This window comes from Hirundo rustica, chromosome 3 (genome assembly GCF_015227805.2).
Source record: "Hirundo rustica isolate bHirRus1 chromosome 3, bHirRus1.pri.v3, whole genome shotgun sequence".
Lineage (NCBI taxonomy): Eukaryota > Metazoa > Chordata > Aves > Passeriformes > Hirundinidae > Hirundo > Hirundo rustica.
Window position 1 is genome coordinate 89,514,850 of NC_053452.1, and position 12,186 is coordinate 89,527,035.

General features: G+C 37.6%; 1 protein-coding gene across 1 annotated transcript in view; it reads left to right on the top strand.

Moving 5' to 3' along the window:
- The window catches only part of EYS (eyes shut homolog), a 718,062-nt gene that overhangs the window by 243,499 nt on the left and 462,377 nt on the right, over positions 1-12,186 (top strand). Inside the window, 1 exon segment of the mRNA XM_040058168.2 lies at positions 6,064-6,323. Within this exon segment, the coding sequence (XP_039914102.1) occupies positions 6,064-6,323 (260 nt within the window).

Below are 12,186 nucleotides of genomic sequence, written 5' to 3' on the forward strand. Positions count from 1 at the left end.
GTTTGGTTAGCTGTGTTTATAATGAAGAATACAGAAACTGATAAATAGCTTTTAGGAACATAAGACAATTGTAGGCCTCCTCTGCCCAGAAACCCATTGAACAGTCACGAAGACAGGAAATAGGAATCCTACCAAGGGTTCATTTATCACATTTGCATTGAAAAGGTAGAAAGGTCAGAACGAGGAAGACTTCTTTACTTCCTCATTTTGGCAACCCCTCCCCATGAAAAGGACCACCGACCCATTTCAAAGGACAAATTACGCATGCTTAATAGCTTTTGAGCTAATTACCATACAAAGTGGGGAATGGGATGTACCAGGGTTATGAAAATGCATTTGTATTTTGGGTATTCAATATTTTTGTAAATAAAAGGACTCTGTGATCACCTGTAAATTGCGGTGTGAATTTGGGAGCTATCCCGCACACAGTCCGGCGCCGTAATAAACATACACTTTCTAAATTTAAACTGTTAGAGAGTTTTTGTTCATTTCAGTTGGGTATCAATACTAGATCAGTACCCCTATTTTCTTTAACAAGTCACTATATCCCTCAAGATTGTTAATTCCATCAGAGCATAAGCACTGCAGCCCAGGTTAATACTTTCTCTAGTTATTTGGTGTCACATTTGTTTGGTTACAAATAGAGAGCTCTAGGAATAAAGTAGGTAATGAATAATGGTAACGATAGTAAAGGCAGGCTGAAATGAATTTAGGGGAGAGGAGAAGAGGCATAGGTGAAAATTTGAGCAGATCTAGGGGTGGCATATGAGAGCAGGTAAAACAGATCTGGTAGAAGTCTGTGGAAGAAAGAATATATTAAACTTTCAGAGTATGAAAGGAAAAAAAAATGTTTGTAGGAGGAAAGAAGAGATAGAAACATGAGTGTTTGAAGCCTTTGTAGTGACTGGAAGTGTAGGTCCTTGGAGCTTTGTGGTGTGTGTTGATGCCCTAAATTTCAAGCTGTGCATGTATTGAAAGCAAGCTCTTACTTCACTACTTCAGATGATCCAATAGCCTCTAGCTTACAAGGAATAAATTTGTCACTGAGCACTGTGGTTTCTCAGGCTGCTGCTTGATTTCATTGAAAGCACCAAACAACATAAATCCTTACTGTAGAATGGCCTATTGTTGCATGCATTGTATGGCTATCAGGCTGACCTAAACGTCACTGAATGTCTTGCCATTTCTCATCAAGAATCTGTCAAAGAGGCAATTGAATGACGGGCACACTGTAGCTGAGGGTTCAGCTTAGGATTCCTGTTGCTTTGACTAAACCACCAAGGAAAAATCAGTTCTGGTGCTTCTTAAATATTGAAACTTTGTCTGCCAAACCACCTTTATCTGTGGCAAAGATAAGTGCTCTGATTGATATTTTCTGGATTTTATTATACAGAAGACTCAAGGGAGTGGTTTCTTGTATTTTTCTACAGTAAAGGAAGAGGACTATAATAATAAAAAAAAGGCTTATTCTGAAATTTGTTCTGCTCTGGAATGATAATCTACATTACTGCTTAACACAGGATACACTCGGTAGGAACCAACAAGGATCATTGTGCCCAGCTCTTGTCCTTGCACAGGCCCATCCCTAAGAGTCACACCATGTGCCTTTGTTAAGCTTTGGCATTTTTCCAAAGCTTCTAGGTGAACTAGGTTGGAATAAACTCACCAATATGATTTTTTAATTGACAGACTGCCACTTCAGAATCTTAAGATTCAGGAGAGACTGCCCCTCCAGTTAGTGTGCTGTAAAATGGTTTTGCTGAGAGAAGCTCTCACAAGTGTGTACAAATAATTGATAAAAGGGGGTGAGAAAAAAAATGGAGGCAGACTCTTCTCAGGGCTATCAAATGACAGGAAAATATGCAGTGGGCAAAAGGTAAACAACATGAAATTCCACATGAGGGTAAAAAAAAAAATCCTTTTTTTTTTAATGGGAGCATGGTTAGGTGCTGGAATAGACTGCCCAGAGAGGTTGCGGAGTCTCCATCTTTGAGATACTCAAAACCAGGCTGGATACAGATATGAGGAAACTCTAGTTGTACCTGTTTTGAGCAGGGGAGTCTAGATGAACCTCAGAAACTTTTTTTCAAAATCAACAATTCAGGTATTCTTAAGACTCTTCCCTGTTATTTAATTCCTTAAGATCTTTAAGGTAGAATATAAGGCAGGTGATACAGATATATTTCACTGGAATGTGAGAAGTAGAAAGGGAGTTTTCAAGCAGGTAAGAACTAAATTTAATACTCATCATATAGAGACAGAGGAACTTATTAACAATACTTCTCTGGATACAATTAATGACTTCAGTTTGCAATTTTAAATTTTTACTTTAATGTTAAAACAGGTGGTAAAATATAAACCCAGGAATAAAACTTTTACATTTTCATTGCCCTCTCCTTTTGTTTGTGCTTCTATAGAAAGCTTTGCAACTTATGGAGGGATGTATTGTCCTGGGGTGACTTTTTGATGCTTGTATTCCCAACTGTCTGTTCTGTTTATACTGTATGTTAAGTTCTGCACCTTTAAGACTAAGTAACCCCTGATAAGTAACAGCTGTGTTAATTACCCAATACAGCCTTGCCCCTGATGAGTAATAGCTATATCCAACAGTGGAGACAACAAACGAGTGAGACAAAATAGGGGGTTAGCTGGTAAGGGGAGGATCATCATAGAGGAGGAACTTTGAGGAGCATGAAGCAGAGACCCATGGAGTAGGATCCTGGAGAGAGAGGATCACTGCTGTGAGACTAGTTCTGCGAGAGAAAGGGGAGAAAGAAGACACTTAGAGTTTATTTTGAAAACAGCATTCACTCCTCTGCATTTCTGCTCCTGGACTGTGCTCGTCTGTGGCACAGACAAGCAGTGGCACAGAGACCTGCTTTGCTCTTAGTTTTAGCTAGCTGAGGCAGTGGAGCTCTCTGGACTGGTTTTTTGTTGTGGGTTTTTGTTTTTTTTTTTTGTTTTTTGTTTTTTTTTCCCTCTGGTCTGTTTAAACCTCCTCTGGACTGAAAACCCAGAGAGACACTGGGATCTCACATCTGTGCCCTTTCAGGGCCCAGGATGGCATTTTCCCAGAACTGGAGGAACTGATAAGAGACTGAGCAAGCTGAGCTATCCACAGCAAGGACTTTCTGAATTTACCATCCCATTTCACAGCAATGAGAGGTGTTATTGTTTCATATTATTCATTCTTTATGCTTGTGGGCACTTTGTTAAATAAATAGCTTTTTCTACTTTTCTCCAAGGAAGACTTTTTCTGGACTGGTTAGGGGGAGGGGCCGTTTGGGTTTGCTTCCCAGAGGGACCCCATTCAGGGGTTCTCTCACAAATTTGCCCTAAACCAGGACATGTATGAAAAGCAAAGAGATAATACTTATGAAGCTGATTTATATGTGTTGGAGGAGTTCTACACATGTCACAATCTAAGCAGTATCTGGGGTGTACATTATTAAAATTAATACTTTACATAAAAGTCATGATTTGGTTTTCTAATATCAATGGATATATTTGGATTTGGTTATGGAAAAGAAAAATATTTATATTAGCAAGTCAATAAAACAGTAGAAAGAAATTCAGCATTGACTATCTTTATATGAGCTCTTAAAAGCATCTATCAGGATATTCTTTCCCCTGAGAATTCTAGAAATCATCTTGGTTTTTCTAATGGAGAGAAAAAAAATTACTGATTCTGAAAAAGTCTGAGATTTTGTCTTTCGATCAGTTAATTCCCAAGAATAGCAGCTGTAATAACTTAATTTATAATTTGCTTTTAATAGTTCTAACACCTCCTTACCTTTTTTTTAAGTAGCAGTTCTCATTAAGACAAAAATTTTGCCTTGGTTCTTAAAACTGGGCCTCAGGATAGATGCTTCTATGTTTCTTTTTTTTTTTTTTCCCCCCACATTTAATGAGGACTCCAGTAACTTTTTTTTTAATAATCCAGAAAGGAGTATGAAAAGCTCTGTTATTAATTGTCTCCTTTGCATTATTATTGACTGTTGCATCTCAGCTGGTAGCTGGCATGAAGCCAGGGTAGGACTGGCTAGTTGTGTAGTGCAGGTAGCTGCTGAGTTTCAGTGACCTAGTGTTCCCTGTAGTCACATAGAATAGTTTTGATAACTCAAAGGCAGTTATGAAGCTCATTAGGGAAAAAAAAGTGAATGAAACATGTTTAATGTTTGCTCCTCTGCACCTCAGTTATGTCCATAAAGTCGGACCAGGTCAGAACTGAACCATGTTCTCCTAATACGAAGTGAAAGGCTGTCCATTTAATGAGCTTTTTAAACTAAAAATGGGGCATAGCCAAGTGCTGCATACCAATTTGTAGTAGTGCATCAGTAGTAATTTATTCACAACTTCATAAAAGAAGTCAACAAAAAAACCAGCAGCTGTAAACCAATTAACATCTGTGTTCTGATCTGTTGGGTCAGAGTGTTCTCCTGTGCTCAGTATGAGACATTTGGAGGTGCTTAATTTGTAAGAGTCTGATGTTTTTATATATTGACTACTTAAGACAAGCACTGATTGGGCATGCAGTGTTATTCAGTGGATGTTGCTCCTAGATAATAAATGTATTCTGCCATGTATAGCAAAAGCAGGTATGTTTGTTGTGCATAAGCAGAGAATTTATTCATTTTTAACCATATTTCCAAAAGTATGTTTTGAGTATCATAAATAATGAATCCTGAAAAGTGATCTTTGTCACTTACTTTAAGATTGTTTGAATTCTTTTTGATAGTAGTGACTATTAGTTTTTAACATGAGAAAAATATAGTATCCTGATTTTTGAATCCTTAATCCTAAAATACTCAGGCCTTTAAAATGATAAAATTCCTTTGTAATATCCATTCCATTTCATGTGACATGGTTATTGTATACCACAAATAAAAAATGCAGAAAGCAAAAAATTTTAAAGAAAAGACTGATTTTTTTTTTTTTTAAGGGGTGAAATTTGCCTTTCATGTGGCAAGCAATACTTGTACTTTACAGAACACAACTACATCACAGATTCTCCATTAAACAATGTGGGTTTTATTTAAAAACAATTTCTCTTATCAAATTACAACTATGAAGATTTATTTGAATGGTTTAATAACTCAAATCAATATTGATCAAAGTAGACAAGAGCTGGAATAGTTCATCTTTCATATTGTCTCTTGTCTTCCCAAAGAGCAGCAAAAATAAATTCAATTTTATTTACAGTGAAAGTAACAGGAATGTATGACTTTTAAAGTACATAGAGATCTCTTTTATTGCAGCTGGTGAAGAAATTTGGCTCTGCAAGTTTTGAAAACATTAGCAAATTGTTTTCTTTGAATTCACAGGGCCTTATTATATTTATATTATGAACAGAAAAATATATTTATCTAATTCATGAAGCTAGGTTCCTTACAATCAGATGTAATTTAGATTTTGGTCTAATTTTTCTCTTCTGTGTTATTATTAGCAGATCTTCAGAAAAGCATTCAAAATAGAGAAAGAACACAATGAAACTGGGAGCCTTCATGACTCCTACTTTCTTAAGCATGCTGGATATGCTACCTGATGCATTTCATTCCAAACACTGAAGTACTTACTAGTTTCCCACATATGAAAAAATGTCTTTCTTATCCTTAACATTTAGAAAAATTACTTTTCATATTTGATAATTTGCACTGTTGTTTCATCTTAAAAATGGTCTAAACATGATTCTGTCTGCATTTCCTAAACCAGATGGTTCTCCAAGCGATACTGTGGCTTAGAATAAGATCTTTTGCTCAGATAAATTCTGGGAGAGTAACCTGAATATAACTTTTGTTCATAATGCATTCTGATAAAATTGCCAGGAAAATAAAAGCTAGTCTCAGAAATATATTATTGATTTTGGTGGGGGTTTTTTTGTTTGTTTTTGTTTGTTTGTTTGGTTTTGTTTGTTTGGTTTTTGTTTGGGTTTTTTTGGTGCTTTGTTTGTTTGGGGGTTTTTTGTTATTTTCAAAATAGAAAGGGTTGGAAGTGGTGGAGCCAAGCAGTTAATTTTTATTCTGCCATGGCAATATTCTTTCTCCTTTTTTTTTGTCCCTACAGATGCACATGTACAGCAGGATGGACAGGGCCAGACTGCAGTGAAGATATAAATGAATGTGAATCTCAACCATGCTTGAATGGAGCCACGTGTTTTGAATCTGTGAAGCCAGGGCAGTTTGTATGCATTTGTCCTCCATTTTATACTGGCGACTTCTGCCACCAGCGCTTTAGCCCCTGTGAGCTGCCTTACAATCCATGTATAAACAATTCAACCTGCTTGGCACAAGTAGATGGAAAACCAATGTGCATTTGCAAAACAGGTGAGGACTGGAATAATTAATTTCTTCCATTTTCTGTTGTGCTCCGAAAAATTGCAAATATATGTTGAATTTATTGCTATCTTTAATGTAAGTAGAAAAGACTATGTTTCAAAGAACATAAAAGCATCATGAATTACAGGAGGTCTATCAGTTGTGTTAAAAGACTGGAAAGATAGCTGTCAGTTTACCTATTATTAATTTCTTATTTTACAATACTTATTAAATCAATGGTGGCTTAGATTCAGCCCTCAGAATTAGTATTTCTCAGTCAATTGTTACAATGACATAGAGATAGACATGTACCTGACCAGCAGAGACAAACTAAATTGACAAAACAAACATGGAGATTTAGAGAAAATATATGCAAATTGGTGAAAGTACAAAAATTGGAGCAAGTTGGAAATGGTTTCTTTTCCTGCTGAGCTGTCAGGAAGGCCTGGCGCATCAGTGAAGTAATCTTCCCTTGCTTAATGGATATAGCGGGTTTCTCCCTGTATGCACAACAAACCAAATCACAGCAAGTGCTGACAGCTTCCCTGAGCCATGGCTTAAAAGACACAATCTCTTCCTCAATGTACAAGAACTGCTAAGGTGGAACAGAGCAACAGTTTAAGTGTGCAGAAAATTGCTATACACTTCCATGTAGGAATTGAAGAATACATTAATTAACTAACAACTGCACTGAAAATTTACAAAATTTAAGTAACAGAGGAGTACAACTACTGAAACTGGCATTGGTGCACGATTTTGAAGTCTTCACTGTTATGCCTATAAAGGTAGGGGTCTCTTAGAGATAAAGGATAGCAGATAATTGCAGTGTTACATGACAATACTCTTACTTGTCATTTACTAAGCTACAAAGATATGGATATAATATTTCGGAATCAGGAGCATATGATATCTTGTTTTTTTTTACTATTAAGGTAAAGGTTTCCACTAGCTGCTGAGATAAAAAACCCCAAACATAACTGGGAAGATGTACAAGTTGCTTAGTGAAGCATCTTTAAGAAAAGCTGTTTTTCAAAAACAGCTTTTGACACAAGATATTGATTTTTGAAGCCTTTTTCAGAAATTATCTATAGAGAGACATGTAACTTCAGTCTTTTGTTAACATTCCTCAGAAAAAGTAATTTTTTCCAAATATTTTTGTGCACGGTTTCATATATATATATATATATATATATATATATATATACACACAGCCAGGATTCTCTGGGATATTTGATGGAATTTTTAAGAATTCTTGAAGCTTGCAGCTAGGAATCCCTGGGAACTTAGCGCAGCTATGTGAATCAGTAGCACACATCGCTAACATATATTGGAAAGTGAAAAATTCAGAATTGAAAAGGGGTAAAAGGCATAATTCATAAGTGTGTTGATCACTCATGCTAGGAAAAATGCAACCAGTTATTCAGGACTCTTGTAAAAAAAGGAAGAGACAGAAAAATACAGAATTTCATCTGAAAGCAGTTTGAGGAAATCTAATTCCTCTGTTGTCTTCTTTTCTACTATTTATCTATTTTTGTCTTGCATGTTCCTCTCTTTTTCTCCTGATAAACTTGTCAGGATTATAGACTTGATCACAAAGGGCAATCACACACTGACATAGGTAGATTACTCCAAGGTAATCACACTCCATAGGTAGATTACTACTTTATTTAGTAGTAAATGGCATGTGGATTAAACTTGCCAGTAGTTAACAGTCTGGTCATTAGAAAGTTTGAGTCTGGTATAACAGGAATCACAAAATCGAGCAGTGGTTACCAAATTCTGAAAACTATCCACAGAACACCAATCTGAGATGGGTACAACAGGACCATATATTATGCTATTGACAGTGGTACAGAAGAAAAAGAGAATACACATTGGCTAGGTCAAAGAATACAAAAGCTGATAGAACATGAATTGGGCAGAATCAGTTATGTAAGATGTTAGTTTAGGACAGAATTACCACAGCAAATTGGTAGGAAGGTGATGAAGTCATGATTAGCTATAGTATAAAACAAAGTTGCATCTTTGTTCCTGTATGTACATTCGGGAACTACAGTTGTCTGATTTTGCTATAAAGAGTTCTAAAATTCTATAAATGCCATTAATGTAAAACTTCCTCTTGAGCTGTTTGCCCTAGATAGAGAGGTTTTCTTCCTGCAAGGAGACAGATTATAATATTTGTGCAACAAAACTGTGCTCTCATATCATAGATCATGGAACAATGTTAGACCATGACTTTAAGTTAAATGTTCACACATGCAGGTTAAGCAGTTAAAAAATTTATGATTGATATAATTGCATGATGGTATATTCAAGGTTGCAAGAATGTTATAGGGAGGACCATTATTGCAGAAGTTTAGGAATCACTGCTGTAAAATAAGTTTGCCAAGAGGTGTACAGAAAACCCCTCTCAAACATTTTGTCAGTAATTGATAAGCAAGGGTTTGATCAAGACAATTGGGAGGACATAGGGGTTTGGGCTATTAATTATATAGCCACCACTGAATCTCCTTAAGTACTACATACTAAATGCAAAGAAAACAGGATGAATGGAAAACTTAGGGCAAATGGCAGAATTTTTATTGCCTAATTTATCAACATGCCTTTACTGTATTGGAAAATTCCATTCTTAGAATTAATCTTAATGATAGAAATGAAAATTTAGTGTAACAGAAGAGCAAGGCAGGACATGTAAGCAGAACTGTTGAATTTAAATAATGTTGAAATATTTGTAGCTGAGCCTTGGCCACATTCATAAATTCCCCGAAAGTTCTACATGAAAAAGATCCAAAGAACAATTTAACTGCATATATGAGTAAAAAGAGGGTAAATAAACAAGAGTATAGGCACTAGACCATGTTCTTCTGGCAAGCATGAAGCTGTTAGTTTTGTAAAGGGAACCTGAAAGAAAGAGTAGAGAGTTTGGTAAAAATAGTGATGCTTTCTGAGGACAATTGTGTTCCAAGACAAACAAACAAACAAACAAACAAACAAACAAAAAACCACACCACAACCCACCACAAAAAACAACCACCTGAAAAAATGTATTCAAAATCAGGGAAAACTACGAGAGGGCATAAAGCTAGTGAGTCCAAGATCAGCTCTCTGGCTGGGACTGAGGAACAAGTTTAATTAATGATGAAATGGGAGACAAAAGGTAACAGTTTTCATAAGGTGAGAAACCTGTGTAATTACAAGCACAAAATATTGCAGAGAATATCAAGATAGAAGAATAATTTGAAATCATAAATGATGGTCCAGAAAATATCTAGGGTTTTCTAACAAGACTTTTTAACAGTGGTTTATTCTTTTATGAGAACTATTAGTAGATGTAGGTAAAGTGGCAAGGCAAGCTGGCAGGAACGGCAGATAGAGTTGCTGCTGACATAAAGAAAGGAAGGGAAGGGCAAGATCATTGAATTAAGATGTTTCCTAGAATTCCTGCTTCTTAGGAGGTAGACATGAACCTCTCTTTAAAATTAGATGTAGAACTTCCTTCATTAGTTCAAGTAATATGGATCGGATAAACTCAGGATGTTCATGTCGCCTCCTTATTACAATGGAAGCAATTTTCCCTATACATGTTAGGTTGCGATAGAAAAAATATCAGGAAATGCTACATATTATACATTAGTGTAATGGTTTTAATTCAACAACCCAGTGGAAAAACAATTTAATTTAGTGGTTTCACATTCACCAAATTTAGTGTAGTGGTCTTAGTGTTTATCCTCTTTTTGTGGGAGAAAGATTAGGAGAAAAACAAAGCAGGCTCAAGCTTAAAAATAAACAAATAGTTTTATTAACACACACACTAAAAGAATGGAAAAAGAAAGTTGAGGAAAAACTACAACAAAACAGAATGAAACTCCAAAAACCACTCCTCCCTCCCCCTACAAACTGTTAACTTTCCTACAAAACAACACAGAGACAAAACCTGTGGTTTTCAGTCAGTTTCACCATTTGAAAATAGTCTTTCGCCAATCTTTAGGAGAGGAGTCCCTCTTGGAGTCATGGATCCCACTGGCAACCTAGAACAGTTCTCTTGTGGGTTTTTTAACTGTCACAAAAACAGCCGCCCGGGGAAACCTGCTTCCATGATCCCTCCCATTACATCAGCAGTTTCCCAAGCTGCTTATGGGTCATGGGTCTTAGACTTTTGCATATTGGGGTGTCACCTTTTAAAAATTAATAACTCCAAAAGCAAAGGATTCTTCATCTCAAGGTACACAGATATCTTCTCACTTCTTTATTGGCGCAGAGGGCTTCTCATCTCTATCTCTGTTCAAGCATCTTATGGGATTAATATCACAAACACCTTTGCTCAAATCCACACTCAAATCTAAACAATTATCTCCCCAAATGCTTATCTTTTCCACAATTTAAAGGGATAATCTACATATAAAGTTCATTTTCACCACTCAGTAAGAGAGTCCAGCCTAAAATGGAATGGCAAACTCCTAAATCCCTTGTCCCAATAGTCCTTTCCCTCTCGCTCCACTCACTTCATCCTGTTTCTTCTCTATGTTCATTCTGTCCCTTTCTTTTCTCTCTCAGGGAAGGGCCTGAGAAGATTCATTTTGCCAGGAAAGGGTTAAATCTGCACAGAGTCTTTTTCTCTCTCTCTGCAGCTCATGGCGTTGGATTTTCAAGGCCATGCTGGTGGATTGGGGGGGCAGGGGGGGAGAACTCACACCGAGAGATCAGAGGACCTGGGCAGTCTGAAATCAAAAACACCAGGCAGGATCATCAATGCCTTTTTTTGCCCACCCCTCAGTGTAAATCGGGGCAGGCCCGGCCCAGCCGGGCCCGTAGCTGCCGTCAGGGCCCGGCGGCAGCGCCTGCCCAGCGCCCCCTGCTGGCAGCAGCTGGGGCCGAGGCAGGGCCCGGCCAGGGCCGCTCCTCTGGGCCCGCCTCAGCCCAGCCCAGCCGCCCGGCCATGAAATGAGCGTTTTATATGTGTTCTTCCCAAAGTCGCATTTGACATTCTCAGTGGTCAAAACAGATGCCAATATCCCAAACTAGCCTAGTGATAGGTCCCTGTCCTTACTAAAGCAATTCCTCCATAACTAAAAAACCAAACTGTGCCAACCCATGACAATTAGGTATTGCATAGATACAGAGAGAGTTCAAATCAAAGCTTTACCTACTCTTTTCAGAAATACGGATTACTTGGCCAGCATGTGCATTAACTCAGTAACATTTTAATGAGTTATGGTAGAAAGGAAATTAGATCAATAGAATAACATATGTGTTGTTGAAAGAAATAAACTGGAAATAACCTGGACTGTGGATGTGGGTGTCCACAGTATTACATTAAGGAGTTATTATCCTCTAATGTACTTCATTTCACGCAAATATAGAAGTCAAATAGCTAATGCTATAGAAATACTTATGTCACTCTGCTAATAAATTAGGCAGCTTAGTGTTGCAGTGCATTATTTGGGTTTATATTTTATTTCATTTTTATACTGGGTTTTGTAATGGTTTCTCCTGTACCACCATGTATCACAAGGTTTGTCCCTGCTCCTTCTCCCCGCTCATCCTCCCACACTGGAATGTAACCCAACTCTGTTCCACTCCCACCTTACCCCTGATTGGGTAGTGGCTTGTCCCTCTGGGCCCTTCCCTCTGGGTAAAAGCGCTGGGACGTTGCAGAAATCTCTCTCTAGCTCTTGGGACCAGGACAGGGATAGGAACTGAACTGGGCTCCTGACCCTGCAGGGGCAGGAGCAGAGACTGAATAAAGCCGTGATTAGCCCCGGACCAAGGGCAGTCTCTTTCATTTTGCCATCAACGGGGACCTGCTCTCTCTAAAGGAAAAGGTTTGTAGCCTCTGGGATCTTTTGGGACCCTGAAGGGAAAATTCCTTCCA